The following is a 24,611-nucleotide window of genomic DNA, read 5'->3' as shown; positions in this document are numbered from 1 at the left end:
AGGTCGCGGAGTTTTCACCTTATATGTTGTGAATCAATGCAATGATGGAGAATGATATATACCCTAATTGGGATTGGATAGATCAGTAGAAGTAGGAGGCAATAGTAGTTGAGAAATTTTTTAAGCACTCAAAATTATGACAAATCAGATGTCTTTGTTCTGTGACAGCTCATATTGTAATAAAATGTGTTTTAACTTAATTAAGATGTTACATGACGATAAAAAATAATTCGATTCCAAATATTATTCATGCATCGATCCGCATGTTCCTTGGACTAGGTAAGGTGCACTTTCGTTATTTATATAAATATATATTTAATTTATATATACTCTAAATATAAATAATTTTTATATTAAAAATCAATTACAACTATTAAATTTTGTTATAATATAATTATTTATAATATATAAATGTAATGTTGATTTTGTCATCAAAATTTTCTAATTATTGAACGTATAAGTATCTTTGTACAATTTTGGAGCTAACATTTCAAATGAAATGTAATTTAATAGTGATGTCTTTGTTTTTATCTTAAATATTCAAAAAATAAATATATTTTGTTACAAAAATTTATATATTGGATTTAATTAAAACTTCTACCAAATACCGGTAAAGTATATATAGATATATATTTTTTTTATTTAAAAGAATTCCCTAATTGTCTTACTTTGAAACTTATTTTTTTAAATGTTCAACTTTTTTTTTTTTTCACTAGGAAGTGGTTCCCTCGGAAAGCGACCGGCTGAAGAACAAAAGTTTGAAACTCAATAGAAGGTTGGAGAAGCGACCTCTACCTGAGTAAATTTTTTTTTTTATATTTTAATATTTGTTTATTATGAGAGTTATCATTTTAATTATTTAAAAAATAAAAATACTAATAATAAGATATATTGGATTTAATTAAAACTTCTACCAAATACCGGTAAAGTATATATAGATATATATTTTTTTTATTTAAAAGAATTCCCTAATTGTCTTACTTTGAAACTTATTTTTTTAAATGTTCAACTTTTTTTTTTTTTCACTAGGAAGTGGTTCCCTCGGAAAGCGACCGGCTGAAGAACAAAAGTTTGAAACTCAATAGAAGGTTGGAGAAGCGACCTCTACCTGAGTAAATTTTTTTTTTTATATTTTAATATTTGTTTATTATGAGAGTTATCATTTTAATTATTTAAAAAATAAAAATACTAATAATAAATTAAAATAAAATATATTAATAAATTATATTAATAAATTATATATTTTAATAATTATTATTATTATAATTAAAATGATTAAATTATATTATAAATTTCAAAAAAAATTAAATAATAATAACAATTAAATAAAAAGAAATTTATATTAATAACATAAAAATTAAACAAAATATATTAAGTTAACGATAAAAAACCAGAATAACGAGAAAGAAATGTTGGCATGGAAAGAACTTTTGTTATTAGCATTTTGGTATGAAAATCTGTACAACAAGTCAACAACTAGTCATGCCATATAGGATAATGAGTATTGAAACATCATCTCTATATTATACTATTTAAAATAATGTATAGGTAATAGTGTGAACTAGTAAATAATATTAATTTGTAATTATATTTGTTAGATTTTTAAAAATAAGTTAGACAAATTAGGATTTGATTTGATCTCTTTAATATGTAATTATGAGATGTAAATGTTATAACGATTATTTATATGGAGAAATATCAAAGCAAAAGGGCATAAAACCCTAATTTATGGCATGGTATCAACAAGTTCCATCAAACATGTGAGCTATTTGTTTCATCTTCGCTATTCCTGATTGTCTTTCACAATTTTTCGGTGTTGAGATTGTGCATCGTGGTTGTTTCTTTTCATTTAATTGTCATTGTTATTTAAATTTTATTACCATTTATTTTTAATTTTTTTTTGAAATTTATTATATAATTTAATCATTTTTATTTAATTATTTTAATTATAATAAATTTAATTATAATAAATTTAATTATAATAAATTTTAATTATAAGTATAATAATTATTTATTATAATAATAATAAAAAATAAAAATATTTATAATTTATGAATGTATTTTATTTTAATTTATTATTAGTATTTTTATTTTTTAAATAATTAAATTAATAACTCGAATTTCAAAAAAAGATAATTAGAAATTTTATTAAAATATATATATATATATATATATATATATATATATATATATTTACAAAAGTCACCAAATACGTATATTTTACTTATATAAATTTGAAAAAAGAATGAATATAATTTAGAAAAAGGCGGTGATATGTGTAAACTTTTATGACATTATCCTCAATTATAGTAGTTCTTGTGGTAGCTTATCCGTCTTGATGTTCTGTTAAGTTCAGTGATTTCGTGTAGTTTACTTTAGTAAGTAATAATAGAAGTTATAGGGTATAAGTATATAGACTAGACACTGATGAGTTGATATGATACTTCGAAACCGTCACATAGTTATTTATGCATTGAAGTTTGCGCAGTAATGCTGATGGTATTGGTGGTCTGTGTGATGCTGTTCTTTTTTCTTTTGGTCAAATTAAGCCTCAAACTAGGCGCTGCCAATACATTACACGTATTTTATCCTACATGCATTGTTTAATATTTTTTATATATATTAAAAATATAATAATTATAAAAAAAATCATGTTTTTTAGATACTCAGTAGATTTTTTATTATTTTGTATTATAACATAATAATATGTTAAAAATTATTAAAGAATAATATAGAAAAAAATTAAAATTATATTAAAAATTCTAAATAATATTAGTTTTGAAATAAATTATTTTGTTAAAGTGAAATTCATTATAATAAAACCTATTAATAAAAATTGTTTAACATTATAATAAAGATTAATTTATCACATATATACTGTGTGGAATTTAATTATCTATTTTATTTTATTTATTTAAAAATGAAAATTGTTTAACTTTTTTACATATTAATAAATATAATAAAAATATTCATTTTTTTAAATCATTTTTAATAATTATTAATATACATTTTCTATAATATTCATATATTCTATAATAATCGACTCATTTACAAAAATAAATTATCTCAAAATAAATAAAAAATTAATTTGTAATATATATATATATATATATATATATATATTATAATTGTACTATTTAATTAATAGGTTTAAATATGTAAATAATTTTTGTAAACTGTAAAAAAAAACATATATATTAGTCCTACATAACCGAAGAAGTTTGTTTTTAATTCCTGCAAAATAAAACAATTGTTTTAATTTCTGGAAAATATAATAAATTTGATTTTAATGCTTATACAATAAAATAAAAGGATGTGTTTACTGCTCTGTGCGATTTTTATAATAAATTAAAATTAATATATTATAATTATTTTTATTTTTATTTAAAAGATACAAAATAATATTATATTGCAAAAGACTATATTTTGAAGAAAAAACATATTATTATCATAATTTTCACATTGTTTATTGATATATACAATTCATACAAGAAATAAAAAATTTATCTTTAACTAATTAATTTAATTTAATTTTTTATGTAATTATAAAAATCATGCACGGATAAATATTTACCAATATAGTAATAATTCAATATTTTTTCAGTATCATCAACATAAAAATAAAATGATTAAAATACAGGATCAATAACTTTTCAAGTTTTTTGTTTGAAAATAAATATTAAAGAAATTGGTGGAACATATAGTAAGTGATAAATGTTGGTAACTAATTAATTTGCTAAAATTAATATTTTTATATCTTTTAAATAAAAACAATAATAATTGTAATGATTTATTAATAGTTTATTGTACAAACTGTGAATTAATTACATACTAAAACGTAATTAATACTACTCTTGTCATTTTTAATATAATATATATTTATCATATTGATAATTTAATTATACTTAATAAAAATAATATTTTTATTTATTTATATATACTTTAAATATATATATATATATATATAATATGCTCAGATGATTCAATTAGTATGATAAATAAATAATAATTAAAGAATTCCGGTAAAAAAAATTAAATTAATTGAAAATTGACTAACCATTATTATTGGTGAATCCACTACTGTGTTATATGACAGTCGTCTTTATTTGTTAATTTTGTAGCAATGTATAGCTAGTAATTTTATTGGTGATAAATTTTTGTTGGACAAAATGACTGACCTTTTTTAGTAGGTTTCAATTTCCAACCGCATTTTTTTACTCAAATCAATACTTTTGGCAGGGAGATTTGACAATATAATAGTATTAATACATATAAGTATTCTATATAAATAACAGTATTGTTAATAAATATTTTGGACACTCGTTGAATAATCAAAAGAGAAAATTATATATTTGAAAATATTTAAATACATAATTTCTCATAAATTTTTAAAGATAAATTTTTGTATTTAAATTATTAGCAAGTATTTTTAGAATATTTGTTAACATTTATTTATAAATAAATAAATACCTATTTATATGTTTTTGTGAAAATCTGTATCTATAAAAGTAAATGAATTATAAGGTATTATCCACCTTCAATTGAAACACCATTTTATCACTTTAAAATAGTTTTACATAAAAAAAGTACATACTTTGATTTGTGGATGACCTAAAGATAAAACTACTAATGCAATCATTTTAAATCTTTGAAAAAAATAAATCTCTTATGAAATAACATGTCTTATATTTTTAAAATTAAATAAAAGATTATCTAACATTATTATTGTTTTAACAAATGTTAAATTAAATGATTTTATATCAATTAAAAAATAAATATTATAAAATTGATTATATTAATTTCATATATAATTTTATTTTCTGCAGTGTCTAAACAAATTTGATTAAAAAAATATAAACTTTACTAAAATATTATGTTGGTCCTGAATCCTGATATAAGACAGCCGACCTTTTTTAATTTGTTTATAAAGTTTGAATCTAAAACCTTGCACGTGTGACTGTCCATTTCACATGCATAAATTTTGAAGGCAATAAGGAGAAGTGGGGAGTGCAGAAGATTAATTTGCTTCAATAATTACTTTTTTTTGGGTTGATTACAAATTTGACAATTTTCTTTGTTATAAGAATTACATTTTTATTTAAAATTAATAATCACATACTAATCCTAAAAAAAAATAAAGATCACAGTATAAATTAACCTTAAACTGTTTAATTGAAAATTAAATTGAATCAATTTTTAATTTAAAAAATTTGAATCGAATTAGTTTTTTTTTTTTAAATAATCGAATCGAACTGTTTTATAAATCGCTGAATACTTGAATTGATTTATTATTCTTATCTGATTTTAACTTAATTTTTTTTGTCTCTATAAACCAAATTTTACATAATTATTTCTAAAAATTAAATTAAATTATAGTTTTTTCGAATTAAAAACTCATTCAATTCAATTTTTTAACTAAAAACTGTTTTAATTTAATTTTAATTTTAATTTTAAAAAATCAATTCAATTAATAAACTATTTTTAAAAAAATTATTTAATTCTCAATTTTTATAAATTATTATTAAGTTTTACGGTTTTGTTTTTTTTAACAGGCATAATCAATGGTGACAAGCTATTTAAAATTAATAGTCGGGTGCTAAATAAATCTAAAACCTTGCGCATATGGTTGTTGATTCCATCTCACTCCTTACCACATTAATTCAAAGCTTAAAAAGTTCACTAAGTTACAACCATTGAAGCCACACCCTTCCTTCATCTTGAAGCAAGTTTCGGTTTCCCTTCCAAAGTTTGATCGCGCATGGTCTCATACACCTCCCTGTAAAGCCGTCAGGTGAAGGTGTTGCGCTCTAATTAATTTGATTTTCTTTTTCTTGTCGGTGTCTTTGTAACAACCTATTTTGGGTGAAATTTGTTTACAAGTTTTCAAAGCTTGTTGGAATGCCCACCAAAGTTGGTTTATTCTGGATAATAAGTTGTGCGTACGTTTATAATATTGTGGTAACTAATTTTTGCAATCCCCCATACTTCATTTGTCTTCCAATTGGATGTTCAAAACTAACATTGTTGATACTATGTATAGTCAAAACGCATCCACAATAATAGTGATGGATTTACTTCTCTTTGTTTTAGTTGATTGTGAATAACATCATAAACTTACACGTACCTGCAATGTTTTTTAAGTTAGAGTTTAAAAGTTGTTTAAACCGTACTATTTTATAGTTTTTATTTTAAGTGGAGGAAATATTTGAATACTTTTGTTTCAACGTGGTTGGAAAATCATCTTAGAATTGTCCTTTGAATGAATTTGCTTTTAACATAAGAAAAAAAAAAGTGATTATTTTCTAAAAAGAAGTTATATTTACTCAATTTTTATTAGACATTGATGTAAAATTAGTTTATACTAAAGTGTATTAGAAATTTCTTATTGCAAACATAACCCTTAACCCTTTATTACTATTAATTTTGATTTCAATATTAGAAAGCTATTTGTTGATAAAATGTGGCGAAGAATAGTTAAAAGTGTAATAATCAAGTCAATTATATGATAATTTCAAATATCTAATATAAATTAATTCAATTATTATTTTTTTTTATATTCAACTCTAAATCGATCAAAATCAATCTGATTCAACATTATTTATTTTAAGTATAAATTTTATGCCATTCAAAATCAATCATCTGATATCCAAACTAAACTTTTATATTTTATTATCATTATTTTATTTCACTCTATATTAGTAGTACTATCTTAAAAAAATATATAACATTCATATTTTGTTAATTAATGGATATATATTATTAATCTTTTGTGACTTATGTAATTATTTTAAGAGTTTAAATATAGTATATTAATAATGTAAAATTATTATCCAATCATAATAATTAAATATCTCACATTATATTAAATAATTTTTAAATCAAAAAACAGTTATTGAATATTTTGTTGATGTGATATATTATTATAAATTGTCAATGTGAACTAAATTTATACTAACAATACAAGTCCTTTAAAGTTAAGAAACAAAGTTAATTTTGTATAGTTTTTCAAAATAAGTTTTTTTTAATATAAAAAAAAAAATATCAACACAATTGAATCAAACCAACACACACTTTAATTAAATTAATTGGAATTGTTTGATTTGAATTTAGTAAGACTATGTCTTAAAAATTGAACCTTATGAAATCAATTATTTTTAATTGATTAAGATTTTTTTCTCCTTAAAAAAATCATATTAAACCAAATATTTTGTAGGCCCTTGATAATTTGTTGTTGTTGTAATAGTTTCTGTAAAATGATGATATTAATTGCAGTGTTGGTAGCACTATGGGCAATAACTTTGTTCAATGAATGTCAAATCTTAATCGTTGGAATTCCACTGAATCGCTAAAGTTAGATCGAATCGAACTCCCATTCCAAAAAACAGTTAAACATCTCAATTCTCATCTACTCACTCAAGTAGATAAACTTTTCTTTCCATTTACTATATTTTTTTATTTAAAAAAAACCTTTAAATTAAATAAATTAATCAAACAGATAAGATTCTCAATTAAAAAAAAAAAGAAGTTCCTGTTGAACGACGTGACCTGATTTTCAATTTTTGTGGCATAAAATAAAAGCACCGACTGAGAGAGAAGAAGAGAAGAGCTGGAAAACGCGGTTGAATTCAATTCCAATTCCCATTCATTGTCAATTAAGTAAGTGCAAACCCACTTTCTTCTAATGGAATCGCGGTGGTTACACTCACATTACTTACGTCACTTTTTTTCCACATTAAATTAATTAATTACTCTACTAAGTTTCTATCTTCGATTTGCTGTTATCGACACTTTGCTACACACTTTTAAGTTGGGAGCGACAAACACCACCTTAAAACTCACACATTCACACATATCAAAATCCATATACTAACTCAGATCTCATCTTCTTTTGGACAAAGTATTTCCCTTTCTTATACCCAATTGGATTCTGATTTCAACCCAGTAAGCTCTTTTTTTTGGGGGGATAGTGATGGATCTGGAACATTTTACTATATACTAGTTTGTTTAAGTGGCCGTTGTGATATTTGTTGCTACTGATGTATTGAATTGAATGCTTAGCACCTTAGACTCTATTTTTTTTAATGATTAGTAGTTGTTATTAATGAGAGTTAGCCTTTTCAATGCTAGTGCTATTTTCTCTTGGGCCAGATCTAAGAGTTCTGTTTAATTGTATGGTTATCATTTATATTTATTGTTAAATGGTTCATATTGTTGGATTTTAATTTCCCATTGAGGTTTCCAGAATTATATTTTTGCTAAGGATATTTTTACTTGTCAATTTAAATCATGTTTCTTTTGTGTGGTAATTTGGATCATTTTTTTAACATAATTGTCATCATTCACTTTTATAATTTTGTATTATCTTTCACCAAAGAATTTGATTAAAAACAAGAAATGTATGAGGAATCTCGTGGATTGTGTTTCAACTTACTGTTGGCCTAAATTGCAATGGATTTTGTTATACACTTTATGATTGTATATGCTAGATCACCAATTTGCATTGGACTGAATGTTATCAATTTGTAAATCTTGGTTTGCTTGTTAATTTAATTCCTTGACGGGTTATTCCTTGTTTGGAAGTTCCGAATTTGATGATTGTTGTTCCCATCCTACTTTGCAGGTTAATCATTAAGTCAGTCTGTTGCAAGGGAGCTGTATCTTGAAATATAATTCTGATTTGAATTATTGGGGTTGGGAATTGGGTTTTGGACTGTGAATTTGACTCTGAATGTCTGGTGAAGCAAGATCCTTTTAGTTCATAACTGAACACTTGAAACTTGAAAGCTGGAATTTGGATTTCTATTGCTTTCAAGTTTCAACTAATAAATGTCGAGGGGAAGATCTGATGGATCGCAAAAGAAGCGCATAGTTGCTTCCATCTGTGCCGTGACAGTTTTTATTGGTTTACTCTATGTGTATGGTGGATCCATCTTTGGCTCTCAAAATAATGGTTCATCTGCTCTAGAATATGGCAAATCATTGAAAAGACTTGGGTCATCATATTTGGGCGTGGATGATGACAATGATGGAAAGCAAGATGAATCTTCATCAAGTCTCAGGCTGGGAGATGGGGAGGACAATATTGTTCCAAAGAGTTTCCCTGTAAGTTGTACACATAACATCCTTATCATTGATCTAGTATTTAAATTTTTTGCTTTTGATGTTTGGTTTTATCGGTCTTTGCATTAATAGAAATATCTGTTTCTTGTGTGGGTTTTGTTCAAATTCAAGTTGCCAAGCTCATGTGTACCAGAGTTTAGTAATCTCTGATAAATCAATAATATATGCAAGTTATGTAAGATGTTTAAAATGAAACTTCAATGGAAAATTACAAGTTTGAGAAAACTGGTTCCATGTCCACATCTAGTATCCAAATGAATCAAAAAGAGTTTTGTTTGCTCAACGAAAGTAAAATAATTTGTTTTTTATATAAATAAGTGGCCACAATCAAGTTCATGCACATTATCCAAATGCAGCAATACTTTTGGCTCGTCATCAATCTTGTGGTATTTACATTTTTTCTGCTTTTGAAGGTTTGTGACGATCGTCATTCAGAGTTGATTCCCTGCTTAGATAGACACCTTATCTATCAACTGCGGATGAAATTGGACTTATCTTTGATGGAACACTATGAAAGACATTGTCCTCCTGCAGAAAGGCGTTATAATTGTTTGATTCCTCCTCCATCAGGATACAAGGTGAAGCTTTATTAAGAGTTGACGTTGTTAGAATATAAAATAATATCTTGATATTATGTCAGAATATCTAAGCTTATCCCCTAGGATCAACTTTCAATCTTATGTTTTTTTTTTGACATAATCAATCTTATGGTATCTTAGATTATCTCCTCGGATTAGTTTACATATTTCTTAAATATTATTATGATTAGTTTCCCAACTTTCCTATTTATTCAGGATTAAGAGTTTTGTATCTTTATAAATAGGGGTCAGTGCTTAGTCTTTTGTATCAATTTATTATTAATCATATTCAAACTTCTTATTATTTCTCTCCTTTTATTTAAAACTCATAACTTCAAACATGTGATCTTCAATGCATTCTCTGATACATATGTATTATTTTTATCAACTATTTGTCATGCGTCTAATAATGTTGCAGGTTCCTGTTAAGTGGCCACAAAGCAGAGATGAGGTGTGGAAAGCAAATATCCCGCATACTCACCTTGCAAAGGAGAAATCTGACCAGAACTGGATGGTTGTAAAAGGTGAAAAGATAGTATTTCCTGGAGGCGGGACTCATTTTCACTATGGAGCTGATAAGTACATTGCATCAATGGCAAATGTAAGTCTGCATCTGGCTTTACTGGTTTTGCCCATGAGAAAGCTGAAATCATAAATATTTTGTTTTCATATGGTAGTTCTATGGAATTTTGTCTGTGCTTATGAAAGTGTCCTGACATATTCCAAAATAATCCATATTTATTGTTTACTTTTAGTGAACTAACAGAACATATGAGGCTTGAAGTGTATTTGATTAATTTAAAGTGATATATATATATATATATATAAAATTTATTTTAGATAACCACACCTTATATTTTGTCTCCATTTTGTTATTTTTCTCCTATTCTTTTTCCTTCCTTCTTCAGTTTTATCACCATCTCATTTTTTGGACAATTTATACTCGAACATTTGTGTCGTAGTAATACACTTTCATATACAAATGTATACACCACCTTAGTAGCTTAAGCTTCTAGAAAAATTGGTCCTTTACCTTGTATCAAATTATTAGGTGGTTGAATGTAGCTACCAGATTATTAATAATTAGAAATGAAAATTTATCACTTAGTAAAAGTGAGCCTATGCATTTTGGTTGCTTGTATGAAGTATTGGTCCTTGAGTATTAGATATGCTCATTTTCTTTGAATGAGTTGGTATGTTTTTCAATGTCAATACCATGTTTGACAATGCTAGTTGTTTGATATATTATGTTTATCCGTGTTTCTTGCATTCCATGCATAAATCATTTTCTTAACAATCTAGTTTCGACTTTGCATTGCCAGATGCTTAACTTTTCGAACAACAATCTAAACAACGGAGGAAGATTGCGGACAGTGCTTGATGTTGGCTGTGGTGTTGCAAGTTTTGGAGGATATCTTCTGTCATCCAATATCATTGCAATGTCCTTGGCACCGAATGATGTGCATCAAAATCAAATTCAATTTGCCCTAGAAAGAGGAATTCCTGCGTATCTTGGCGTCTTGGGAACTAAGAGACTACCTTACCCAAGCAGATCTTTTGAACTTGCTCACTGTTCTCGTTGTCGAATTGATTGGCTTCAGAGAGACGGAATCCTACTTCTTGAACTAGATCGGTTGCTCAGGCCAGGAGGTTATTTTGCATACTCGTCTCCAGAAGCGTATGCTCAGGATGAAGAGGATCTAAGGATATGGAAAGAAATGAGTGATCTCGTGGGGCGTATGTGTTGGAGAATAGCTGCAAAACAGGATCAAACTGTCATCTGGCAAAAACCTTTGACAAATGACTGTTATATGGCAAGAGAACCTGGTACTCGCCCTCCTCTATGCCAGTCTGATGATGACCCTGATGCAGTTTGGGGAGTAAATATGGAAGCTTGCATAACGCGATACAGTGATCGTGAGTACTCTATTTCTCATTGTTACTTGTTAGCTTTTGTATTCTATTTTGCTCATACCACTTTATTTTGTTTAATAATTAAAGAGATTTATTTTTAGAGATTTAGGCTTTGTGCGTTAAATAACTAAAGCTGTTGGTATGAAACTTATCTACTGAAAATTCTATTGATTTTATCAGATGACAACAAAGTTAAAGGTAGTGGCTTAGCTCCATGGCCTGCAAGATTGACCAGTCCTCCTCCTAGATTAGCCGACTTTGGCTATTCAAATGAAATGTTTGAAAAGGATATGGTAATTGTAAATTACAATTGATCCTCCTGTTGATGATTTTAAGTAATTTTCTTTTTTTCTTTCGAGCATAGAAATATAGCGTAATAATTGGCTGACATTTTGTCATGCGATACAGGAACAATGGCAAGAGAGAGTTGATAAATACTGGAATCTCTTGGGTCCTAAAATCAAATCAAACACATTGAGGAATATTATGGATATGAAAGCAAACATGGGTTCATTTGGAGCTGCTCTTAAAGACAAGGATGTATGGGTGATGAATGTTGTACCGCAAGACGGACCAAACACACTTAAACTTATATATGACCGAGGCCTCATAGGCGCCACTCATGATTGGTATTGAAGCCAGTTCACTTGAATTCTATATTTATTGCTTCTTTAATATCTTTCCATGCAATTTATTCTTGTCCATTTTTGTTGGTAGTTTGAGTCCTAACACCATGTCGTCTCGAACAGGTGTGAAGCATTCTCAACATACCCTCGGACTTACGATTTGCTCCATGCATGGACCGTCTTGTCGGACGTAGCAAAGAAAGACTGTAGCCCAGAGGATCTATTAATTGAGATAGATCGTATGCTTAGGCCAACCGGTTTTATAATCATCCACGATAAACAGCCAATGATTGATTTTGTGAAGAAGTATCTAACCGCATTACACTGGGAAGCAGTTGCAACTGCAGATTCGAGTTCGGATGAAGTTGTTTTGATCATCCAGAAGAAATTGTGGCTTACTAGTGGAAGCTTCAGAGACACTGAATGAATGAAACAAACAAAAATTGCATTTTCATTCTCTTTAATATATATTATTATTATTATCTGCTTCTGCAGGGGGATCAAAGCACTTCCCATTGTAGCATTACACAATGATTTCCTTTCATTCTATTTGCTTATTTTGATTCACATTTTTGGGGTAATGTTACAAGTTATTATTAAGACATAGGCAACACGGTTTTATAGGCTATTCAAAATTTTGCTGCCTGCATTTGGGTATTATGTAAGTTAGTTCAATAATCAAGATATTGACTAAATGATTAAAGTATAGACAAGGACTTGTAACTTATAATTTATGTAATATTTACATATTTGTGCACTTTCTGTTCAGAATTTCGTTTGTACTATAATTTTTGTTTGCTATTTTGTTCTGTATGGCTTGCTCAAGTTCTGAATAGTCAGAACTTTATAAGCAAAATGTTGAGAATTAACATGGATAACTCTTTGGGGTCATAATATTGAAAAACATTTTTTTGTTATCATACACAGAAAAATTATTAATTGTTCACTTTTTTCTTATAATTAACTCATTTATTTATTTTATGGATTGACCGGTATGTAGTCTATTTTTTTTTTCTATTAAATACTTCCTCCATTTCTAAATCATTACTTTCCTTAAAGGTTTTTCACATCTATTAAAAAACCAATAAATTAATAAAAAAAACATAATTTTATGAAGTTATCTTTATTTGGTTAATTATTCATAAAAACAGTAAGGGTTGTAGAATATTATAAAAAAACAATAATTAGTATAATTGAAAATATTAAATGACGGTTAATTTGTTAAGAGAAAAAAAACTGCCATGTTGAAACGGAAAGTATATTTAATTATGCGAAGTGAACAATTAGTGATTTTATCGTGTGAAACGGGTGATAGCATACGTTTTGCGTGGGTTGTATTTTTAGGGATGAGAATGAGTACAAATATATGTGGTAAGCTGATATAAATATATAAATATATATATATATTATTTTTGTTTTGTAGAATTTTTTTCTCTAATTTGTCAAAAAAAAAAGATAGTAATATATAAATACATTAATAATTAACACAAATAAAATATGTAACAAAATTTTTATTGTAAAAACTATTAATACATTAATATATAAATACAGACTATTATAATATATTAATTTTATAATTAATATGGAAACCATTACATCCGCATCTTTGTAGTTAAAATATCTATATATTTTATTTGCGTTAAATTACTCAATTTTATCTACATATATTTGTAGGTATAAATTCTTTTGTCATCCATAATTGTTACGATTGATTATAGATTCAGAAAATTAAGTCCACAAATAATCAAATTTGACCGATTAGAGTAAGATGGTTGAAGTATCAAAGAAATAGTTTTACTTACATGGTACATTTTCTTCTCACATATATATATATATATTTTGCAATAACTCAAACTACTCAATGACACTTATGGTTTGTTTGGTGCAACGGAGATGACAGATTTTAATGGAGAGAAGAGGAGGAAACGAGATATGATTGGCTCAAGTGAGTAGAATTTTTTTTAACCATTTTGTATTTAGTTAAATAAGAGGAGATAAATTTTAAATAGGTTGTTTTATTCCTACTCCCCTTCAAATCCTCCCTAATGGAGGGAGAACACAAATAACTTAACGATAGATGTTGCTTCATTCTCCTTTTAAAATTTGAATCAACCACACAAGTTTAACAATCTTCTTCCTCTCTTCATTTGAACTAAACACACCATTCGTTCTCTCGCTTGTACTATAAGCAATTTTAAAAAATAATTTGTCAAAAACTCTTAAAAAAATGTATGACAACTTTGTTTGATTAAAAAAGTAATTGAAATAAGTAAAAAAAAATTCATGAAAAAAGTCAAATCTATGGTTAATAATTCAATCTAACCTACTAAGTGAAATGATAAACCACTTTACTAGCAACTCTACAAACCCATGCACTATGTTGAAATGATATGTTATTTCTATGTTGGAATGATGTGGCATCTATTCGCTCAAATGTTATGTTTCAAACAAGAGAATAAATATTTTTAAGGAAATGAAAAAAAACATGTAAATTTAAATTTTTTTTTTCATTGTTTAATTCTCAACTCTAGAAGAAAAGAAAGGAAAAAAATAATATGAACCCACAAAAATTCAAATTTATCAAATTGAAAAGAAAAGGTGAATCTGAGAGAAAAAGATGCAAAAAGACAAAGTAATTTTTATTTATTTTTAATGCTGTCTTTATTTTTTTTAAAAGGTAATTTGTGTTATTTTGTAATTTTTTTCTTTATTTCCATTCACTTTCTACACAACCAAACAATTGAATAGAAGAATATGTATTTTTCTTTTATTCTATTTTCTCTTAAATCAAACAACTAAAAAATCATCTCATTCTTTACTCTATTTCTTTTCTTCTATTTTTCTTTCTTTCACTGATCCATCCTCTCGCTTTGTTTTATAAACAAAATATAGCATAAATTTTTATCACAAAAAATAAAATAAAATTTAATATTTATATAATTTTTTATTTTTATTTTCTGACTTGATCTGATTTGGTTTGATTAGAACAAAGAAAGAAAAAGATAATTAAATTTGAAGACTCCAAATAAAGAAAGTAGGATGGGTTTTATTAGGAAAAAATAAAAAAGGACAGAACATGAAGTAGTTAATCAAAAATAGAAAATAAATTGTTTTCCAACTTTGTAAAATAAAATAAAAAAGTAAAATAAAAAAATAAAATAAAAAAAATGAGAACGATGATCGCATAGTGGTCCTCTCTCTTCTTCCTCCTTTCTTCGTACCGATAATCTCGGCCCTTTACTTTCTCTCTCTAAACTCTCTCTCTCTCTCTTACTCACTCATTTCACTACCATATATCCTTCTGATTCCTCTCAATCTGAGATTTTGATTCTGTAAGATCCTTTTTCTATTTCAATTCAATTTTCAACTTGGGTTGCTTCTGCAAGTGTTGTTTGATTGGTTTTGCTATTGGTTTCGAATTTTGGCTTTTTGGGTCTGTTTTATTGGTTATAAAATGTGATAAATTAAGTGAAAGTCATTTCTTTGATTTTTGGTTGATGATTATGAAATCACTTTGTGAAATTGACTGTTTCTGTTTACCCATTTGACGGATTTGACTTGTACTGTGTGAAATTGAGTGTGCTTGATGAGTATATTGCGGATCGAAGATGGGTGCTGATTGCTGAAGCCTTTGAATTATATGGTTTTTGTGTTGTTTTAGGCTGTTGGGAAATCTTAGGTTCAATTGTGATATTAGGCTGTTTTGCTTTTGACCTGAACTGAAATTGGTTAACATGTTTCCAGTAGTTTTCTTAAATATTGCAAATTTGATCAAGATTTTTGAAGTCTGATTTTTCTGTATAATGTTTTGGATCTTAGAGAATGGTTTGCATTTTATGAAACTTTATTTGCAGATTGTTTGCTTTTTCTTAGCATCTTATGTTTAGGTTTAAGGGACTATCCATATAAAATTGTTTCACAATCACAACTCACCAACACAACAAATAATTACATGCATGCTTTGTTTAAAAACCGGTAGAATATGATGTGGCAAATTGAAGAGTTGCGACTGAATGACAGTGTAAAATAACTTTACATTGACAGTGTATATCCCTTGATCTGTAGGTTTAATTACATTCTTAGTACTGCATTTGCTTACTTGCTCTGACAATTTTTCTTGTTGAAATTCGGTTATTTATGATTACCTTATTCTCAATTGTGTTGTATTCTTTATTCTAAAATGAGCCCTTAAATTTCTTTTTGTGTATTCTCATATCTTAGTATCCACCTTTTATTTCCGATTTAAGGAGTCTTGGAGTCTCTTACTACATGTTTGTTGGAGTTTTGCTTTTGATCAGCTAAACAAACCGCTTAAATTTACTGATTCATTACCATTTCATTTTTCTGTTTGGACAGAAGTAAGAGTAAACGTGCCTTCAGTTCTCGTGGTACAAAATGGCTCCTTGATGTCTTCGCTGATAAAATGAGATTCTTGGCTGACAAAACTTCTAATACTTAGTAGTTGGTGACATAGTGAATACAACACACGGGGTTTAGATCTTTATAAAATGGATAGTTGCTGGTTTCCTAAGTTCAAGTCAAAGGACAAAATGCAGTCTTCTAAAAAGAAGGAAACTGCAGGCACTGCAAAAGAAGCGTCAAAACCACCAACAAATGAAGAAGCTCCTTCAAATGTGACCAAACAGAAGGTCGAAGCTGCGAAGCAGTACATAGAAAACCATTATAAGAAGCAGATGAAAGACCTGCAGGAGAGAAAAGAACGGTATGTTCACTTCAACTTAAGTTTTGGATCATTATGATGGTGAATCGTTACTGATGATTTTTGTAGCATGTAAAATAGTTGTTTTAACAATTTGTAGTCATCTATAAGAAAATATAAGTGAGCATTTTTATTGACGCCTTTGCTCACTGTTGCCCCATACCAACGAGGCAGCAACTACTATTCTTTGATATTGATTTATCTTACAATGTCACTGATGTACTTTTATAGAGTAAGTGAAAATAAAATCTACAAATGGAAATTGTTGTAAGCTTTTAGTAATGCTAAACACATAATTCTTGCAGACGTAATATGATAGAAAAAAAGTTGGCTGATGCTGAAGTCTCTGAGGAAGAGCAGAACAACTTGCTTAAGTATTTTGAGAAAAAGGAGAGAGAATACATGCGACTTCAGAGGCATAAGATGGGGGCTGATGATTTTGAGCTCCTGACAATGATAGGGAAGGGTGCATTTGGAGAGGTATAGTCTACCTTTATTTTCATTGAAGTAAAATTGTGTTTCTGTTCTTTTCTATATGTTGCTTTGACCTGTTAGAATATCTGAAAAATATCTTGTTCTCGTCACATCATTATTCTATCATAAAACATGTTAGTGTCTTAGGCCATCTTTTATTTTGTTTTCCATTTTTTCTTATTTAGTGTAAATAGGAATTTGTGGTTTGTCTTATGTAACATCACCCAACATATCATCCTTGCAATAATATCAATATATTATTATTGTTGTTGTTGTTGTTGTTATTATTATTATTATTTAATACTCCTTTTGCAATTTTAATTTGGGTATAGGTCAGAATCTGCCGAGAGAAGGCAACTGGTCATGTATATGCTATGAAGAAGCTTAAGAAATCAGAGATGCTTCGCCGGGGCCAGGTACAGAAATCATCAGGGCTTCCTCAGATTGTTGATGTGAATTGTGTGTTGTTATACTCATTGATTATTTTTATATCCTTGTTTAGGTTGAACATGTAAAAGCTGAGAGGAACCTACTTGCAGAAGTTGACAGCATTTACATTGTAAAGCTCTATTGTTCCTTTCAAGACGAAGGTTATTTATATCTTATAATGGAGTATCTTCCTGGCGGCGATATGATGACATTGCTCATGCGGAAGGATATCCTGACAGAATATGAGGCCAGGTTCTATGTTGGGGAGACCATCCTAGCTATAGAATCAATTCATAAATATAATTATATTCACAGGTAAGCTTAAGCTGTAAATAATAATTTTACATCGCGGAAATTTTATTATTACTAATTTTACAGCGGTCTTATTTTCTTGTGCATTAAAAAAGATATGATATTCTGATTTTATATGCTTTCCAGAGATATCAAGCCTGATAACTTGCTGCTAGATAGAAATGGTCACATGAAATTATCAGACTTTGGATTATGTAAACCACTAGACTGCAGTAATCTTCAGGAAAAGGACTTCTCTACCGGAAACAACAGAAGTGGAGCCCTTCAGAGCAATGGACATCCTGTGGCTCCTAAAAGGACTCAGCAGGAGCAATTGCAGCATTGGCAAAAAAATAGGCGAATGCTTGTAAGTCAAATCACATAAGTAGACATTGCTGCTTTCTTCCTTATGATTTTTCAGGTTAACAGTTATTTTTATCCCCTCCTCTATTAACTAACAAACTATGCTTACTTTATATTGTTATTACTAGTTATTATTCATTGTGTAAATAAATCTGGCTACTTTTTTGTTCTGACTTCCCATGATCGAATGGTGATTCAAGACTTACAGCAATTGAAATCTTTCTTACTTTGCATTTTGCAACACTGCAGGCCTATTCTACAGTAGGAACACCTGATTATATTGCCCCTGAAGTTCTACTGAAGAAAGGATATGGCATGGAATGTGATTGGTATATTATATAATGCTTTCTTCTAGTTCTCCTTTTCAAAACTATTACTTTCAAGTTTTTCTTGGTTTTTATAAACTTCGTATACTCTCAATATATTATGATGAGACTGTTCTAATGCTTCCAGGTGGTCTTTGGGAGCTATAATGTATGAAATGCTAGTGGGGTATCCACCCTTTTATTCAGATGAACCAATGTTGACTTGTAGAAAGGTAATGCCCGGATCAACTTTTGATGAATTACTATGTGTGGATTGAGGTTAAAAACATGTGTAGGATTTTGTAATCATGGAATTTTGGTAGGCTTCTGTGCTCAAAGAAAGCTTAATTTGTAGTTACACCGCACATATTTGTTATTAACATTTGATAATATGTCTATCTTCTTCCTTTTACCGCCTATGATTGTTTTTAATCTTTATCATCATATTGTATCTCCTACCTCCAAATTTACAGATAGTAAATTGGAGAGCTTATTTGAAATTTCCAGAAGAAGCTAAACTATCACCAGAAGCAAAGGATCTTATTAGTAGACTCTTATGTAATGTGGAACAGAGGCTTGGAACCAAAGGAGCTGATGAAATAAAGGTGTTTTGGTGTGTTCTTTTCTAAATTCTATAATTTATTTTGGGTTACAGTTCAACATTAACAAAATAACTTGCTGGTCTTTTTTTTTCAAGGCTCACCCATGGTTCAAAGGGGTTGAATGGGATAAATTGTACCAAATGAAAGCTGCTTTTATTCCTGAGGTCAATGATGAATTAGATACTCAAAATTTTGAGAAATTTGATGAGGTATGTTATATATGCTTATGTTTATTTTCAAGGATATAAAAGTTTTTTGTCCGTTGTTGCAACCCTGTATCACTCACTCTCTTGATTTTCTTCTGATGAGTAGGTGGACGACCAATCCCAACCTTCCTCAAAATCAGGGCCATGGAGGAAGGTTTGTTGTTGTTTGAATTCTTTGTATAATTGGTGTGTTAAAGTTTTTGTAATTGTATTTGTGGCATTGCAAGTTTAATAAGCATGATTACTATAGGCTCTTTCAGTAGCTCATTTTTTCTCCTTTGAACCTTAAATGATGTGTTTGTGAAATCATTGGGATTCTTTATCAAAAGTAAAGCTTCTATCATATGTCTATCTATCTAGTAATTTGTCTAATGCCTATCTGCATTAGTTTCTGTTTTTGATGAAACAATAAATATCTTGGACATGTGACATGCCATGTAATAATCATGAAGTAAGGTTCTCTGTTTGAAGTAGTTTGAGTAACTTTCACTAAGTTAATTAAGGGCCTGTTTGGATTTCATTTTCATTTTTGTTTGCAACTAAAACTGAAAATAGAAAATAAAAACAGAATATTTTCTGAAATCATATCTTAGATTTTGTGCTTAACTCAACTCCTAAAACCAACTTGCAAGGTGTCCGTTCTTTATAAACTATTTTCAAACCTTATATTTAGTCTATATGGTAGATAGCCCAACCCATTAACAAATATCGGATAAACTCTCATAATATATTAAGTTTTGAGCTTAATTCAACCCCACAAAACTAACTTGAAAGGTGAGGAATGTCCATTCTTTATAAACTATTTTCAAGCTTTACCTCTAGTCAACATGACACTTGGGTTTTTCCCAATATCAAACAAGTTCTGATTTTCTTTTCATCGCTTTTGTTGTTATGCTTGTAGCATACTTCCAATAGAATAGTTAGTATGAAGATAATTAATTTACTTTTGATGGTACTAGAATTTTAAACAACTCTCGGTAACAGTAACTCTGAATACAAATGTCTCCTTGTTGAAACTCATGGATAGGGTTGACGAGGAAAATGCATTTTCTCAAGTTTGGGTTTGTAACTTGGACTTGTTATTTGCTGCAGATGCTGTCTAAGGATGTTAACTTTGTTGGATACACATATAAGAACTATGAAATCGTGAATGATGATCATCTACCTGGAATTGGTTTGTACTTCTTCAATTTTATCTATACATTTATTGAACCCTTTTCATCTTGCTTCCGTCATTTTTCCCCATAAAAAAGTTAATCTTCAACATATTGTTTCTAGTACTTGGTGATTCTTTTGCGCCGGGGACATTTATGAATTTAATTGAATGTCTAATGCTCCATCAATTTTATTCCATTTCAATCTTGTTTAAGTGAGCTTTTATTGTGTAGCAGAACATGAGGTGTTTATTGCTACATGATGGAAAATTTTATTAAGTAAATTACAGTTGCATAAACTTGCACACCCTCACACTTCAATGCAATGCAAGCCATTGGATGATACCTTAGTCTAACTGTAACTTATTTTGAATGGTCCAGATTGTGCATGTACCTTGTGCAAAGTATCTTTGACCTTTTCATACTTAATCAGATGGTGCATTCTACCGTTTTATGTTTGATAAACACTTGAGAGCTTATTGAACCCATTTTATTGATGTCTTACAAGAAATTAGAAGTATGTATGTTATTCCAAACCGTTATGAATTTCATTTTACCTCATTTTTACACCGCATATGAAAGCATACATTTATTCCAAAACTAATATCGGTAACTACTTTTTGAAGTTGATGCATCAATTCACTGTAATAAACTGTGATTTTGTTTTGAACCTTGCTAATTATTGTAGTTTATGCCCTCCTTGTCTTTATTGTTCTCCCGGGAGACCCCAAAATTTCATTTTTGTTTCCTAGTTGAGTTGTCATTGCAACTTATCTCCGTAAATAATTTGAGTGCGTGTTGCCTTATCAGCTGAATTGAAGAAGAAGAGCACAAAACCTAAACGGCCTTCCATTAAAACCTTATTTGGTAAGAAGAATATGCTCAATGTTTTTGTTTTCTTTTTGAGTATTTTTTCTTTCATACTGTAAAACTAGGAGTGATTAATGATTTACTTGAGACCTATTGGTCCACTTTACTTATTTGTAATGTTGGCTCCTCTAGCCAAATCTCGGTTTTTGGAATAATCTGACAGGTGAGAGTGTTGATCTCTCGGCCGTAAGATTAATCCAACGACTAAGATTTAACAGGAGAGGCTACAGAATCCAGACTCTTGATCTTACTGCTACTTGTAGAGGCAACAATAACTTAACGTTGTCAAAAAAAAAATGATTGAAAACTCTTAACTATCTTGTTTAAAAATTGTTGTATTTACATGGTACAGACGATGAATCGTCTACGGCTTCCAATCAACCTGTTGAAGGGAGCTTCTCAAAACTCTTACCTACTCATCAGGAAGTTCCTAAGAAGAGCGAATAATTGCAGCGATAGAAACCAATAACTTTTTACAGGTTTTTTAGATGGAGGAGGAAATGCAAAGTTGAATACTGATTGTTTTACTCTGTTACATTCTTTTGTTAGTTATGGGAGGGGAAGCCTCTAAAACTGTGGTTTTGGATTGAGTGGGGTATTTATCTTTGTAGAAAAATCTCTAGGTATATATTTGTTTACATTTTTGGTGGGTGGTGTATTATTTTGTTTACCAATTTTTTAAGCTGCAATCTGATATAAGTGTCCAAGTTTAAGTTATATGTTGTAATTAAGTCACTGCTAAGAATGTGCTATCCTCACATTCTTTTATACATTACTTAATTTGTAAGGTTGCCTTTTTTATTTCTTTCTATTCGATTCCAAGAACTCCATTTTCTAAGAATCAAATATTTACTCTCAATATATATATATATAGCTATCAGAAAAAGTTAAATAAGATTTTAGTGATTTTAAAATTTTATTTTTAACTCTTATAAAAAAAATTATTATTGAATTTTTAGTTTCTAGAGATCAAAAGTGAATAAATATCTGGATTAAATATGTTTTTCATTCTGATAAAATTTCAACCTTCCCAACTTAGTCTTGATAAAAATATAACTTTTAACTTCTATAAAATTATTATGCATGCACTTTTAGCTCTTACTGTTAAATCAATATATATATTTTTAATGGTTTTTTACACATTTTATTATATAAAAAGTTTTTCTATAAAAAATAATTTAAAATTTAATTTTTAAATTTATATTTTGGTTACTTTTAATAAAAATTTATATTTAATTCATATTAAGTTAATAAAAAATTAAATTTTTGTAGGAGAAATTTTTTATAATGTATTTAAAACACATATAAAATATCATTTGAAAATTTAAAAGTTTAAGGACAATTAATAATATTTTGTTTTATCGGAAACTAAAATTATTTGTTGAATATTTTTGTGGGGTTAAAAGATATATTTTTATTTTACAGAAATTAAAATTAAAATTTTAAAATTTTATAAGACTAAAAATATATTTAACTTTAAAAAATTTATAGGAACTAAACTTAAAAGGTCATGTAATTTTATAGAGATTAAAAATATATTTAATTTTATTGAAAAATAATTGTATAATGATAATAATATGTAACTATTTGTCAATAAAAAATTTGTAATAAAATTTGTGTGAGGATTCAAATTCCATAAAATTATACCACCGTTTGTTTTGTTAACATATTTTTTATTTTTACTTTTAAGATTAAATTACTTGTTAACAAAAAAATAAAAGATTATCTTAAACTAAATAATTATTTATATTTGTGGAAATAAAAATATTAAAAGAATATTTTCATTATTTTTTAAATACATCATCTATAATTAGTATTTTTATCTTTTTTCAGTTATAGTAATATTTATTTTAAGAGTTTTACATCTTCTTATTAATTAAAAAGTTAAAATTATTACATAATTTAAGCTATAAAACAAAGAATGTTTAATGATTCTTCTTTTAGCCGCAGCTACCAAATAAAAAACCGTAGTTAATGAAAGTTGATTAAGTTGTTAATGAGTTGCCCTACCTCTTGATCCTCTAGGCTTTTTCAGTTTTGAGGTTGATTATGTTTCTGATGAGTTTTCATAACTCTATTTATCTAAAAAAAAATGGTTTTACATAATTAATAAAAAAATTTAATAAATAATTTTAACGTCATCAACGTTATATATTTAAAGATATATGGATATTTAAATTTTATTAAAATTATATAAATGTTATATTTTTGTGGTATGTTGTCATTTTATATTATTAAAGTGTATTATAAATTTGTCTCCATATTCATTTTAATAAATTTATATTGTATAAATATATTCTATAATATGAATTAATGTATATCCATATTTTTACTAAAACAAAAAAATACACCTTATCAACAGAGTTATAAGATCTTCTTCATTTTTTTCCCTTCATGTCTTTCTATCGGCACATGTTTTTCTCATTGATGTCGCTGGAATTTCAAAAAAATTGGGTTGAGTTGTGATCTCATCAAAAGAAAACAATTCTGTACGTACTTATTTTTCTCAATCTTCTTGTTTGTTAGATTTCAATTAATTTGGCTGAGTTTCAAACTAGTAAAAGAAAACAACTGTATCAGCACATGTGTTTTTTTTTTATTAACAGCACGTGTTGTTTTCATTGATGAAGTTGAATTTAAAATCATATTTAAAATTAGAATAATGCGTCATTTAGTCCAATAGAGATAGACATTAAGTATATAGAAATCATACATTTTGATTGCATTGTTTGAGACAGGGACCTTTGTTTTATTTGTTTTTTCTTAATTAAAAGAACAATACGCATTTCTTTAAATTGATAGAATATATCGTAAATAAATATAAATTCAGCATTGTTAAAAAAAAAAATTATCAACAAACTCATAACATTTAAATTAATAACATTAAACGATAACATATTTATAAATAATATGATAAAATTAAAGTGACTGAAATATTATATGTTAGAATCTATAACAT

General features: G+C 27.6%; 2 protein-coding genes across 6 annotated transcripts; both read left to right on the top strand.

Annotated features, from left to right (window-relative positions):
• The first annotated feature begins 7,500 nt into the window (after positions 1 to 7,500).
• On the top strand, positions 7,501 to 12,995 carry LOC105851862 (probable methyltransferase PMT3). 3 transcript variants are annotated; one of them, XM_012714380.3, is made up of 8 exons: positions 7,501 to 7,656; positions 8,621 to 9,102; positions 9,534 to 9,698; positions 10,117 to 10,299; positions 11,021 to 11,615; positions 11,793 to 11,905; positions 12,021 to 12,241; positions 12,362 to 12,995. In XM_012714380.3, exons 2-8 carry the CDS (start codon positions 8,827 to 8,829, stop codon positions 12,663 to 12,665), a joined length of 1,857 nt encoding a protein of 618 aa, XP_012569834.1. In that variant the 5' UTR covers positions 7,501 to 7,656; positions 8,621 to 8,826; the 3' UTR covers positions 12,666 to 12,995. The 3 variants fall into 3 exon arrangements, with proteins under 3 accessions (XP_012569834.1, XP_012569836.1, XP_012569835.1); XM_012714382.3 differs by lacking the exon at positions 7,501 to 7,656 and adding an exon at positions 7,668 to 7,897; XM_012714381.2 differs by lacking the exon at positions 7,501 to 7,656 and adding an exon at positions 7,668 to 7,941.
• A 2,405-nt stretch (positions 12,996 to 15,400) lies between these two features.
• On the top strand, positions 15,401 to 22,463 carry LOC101505861 (uncharacterized). Of its 3 annotated transcripts, none has more exons than XM_004495316.4 (14): positions 15,401 to 15,570; positions 16,598 to 16,961; positions 17,264 to 17,438; positions 17,765 to 17,848; positions 17,935 to 18,176; positions 18,300 to 18,519; positions 18,765 to 18,844; positions 18,969 to 19,053; positions 19,294 to 19,425; positions 19,518 to 19,631; positions 19,735 to 19,782; positions 20,721 to 20,802; positions 21,593 to 21,649; positions 22,005 to 22,463. In XM_004495316.4, exons 2-14 carry the CDS (start codon positions 16,747 to 16,749, stop codon positions 22,097 to 22,099), a joined length of 1,629 nt encoding a protein of 542 aa, XP_004495373.1. In that variant the 5' UTR covers positions 15,401 to 15,570; positions 16,598 to 16,746; the 3' UTR covers positions 22,100 to 22,463. The 3 variants fall into 3 exon arrangements, with proteins under 3 accessions (XP_004495373.1, XP_004495372.1, XP_027189596.1); XM_004495315.3 differs by having other exon boundaries at positions 16,595 to 16,961; XM_027333795.2 differs by lacking the exon at positions 15,401 to 15,570 and adding an exon at positions 15,598 to 15,671 and having other exon boundaries at positions 16,595 to 16,961.
• The last annotated feature ends 2,148 nt before the right edge of the window (positions 22,464 to 24,611 follow it).

The sequence above is a fragment of the Cicer arietinum genome, chromosome 4 (assembly GCF_000331145.2).
Source record: "Cicer arietinum cultivar CDC Frontier isolate Library 1 chromosome 4, Cicar.CDCFrontier_v2.0, whole genome shotgun sequence".
In the NCBI taxonomy this organism is placed as follows: Eukaryota; Viridiplantae; Streptophyta; class Magnoliopsida; order Fabales; family Fabaceae; genus Cicer; species Cicer arietinum.
This window is presented reverse-complemented; position numbering and strand designations above follow the sequence as displayed.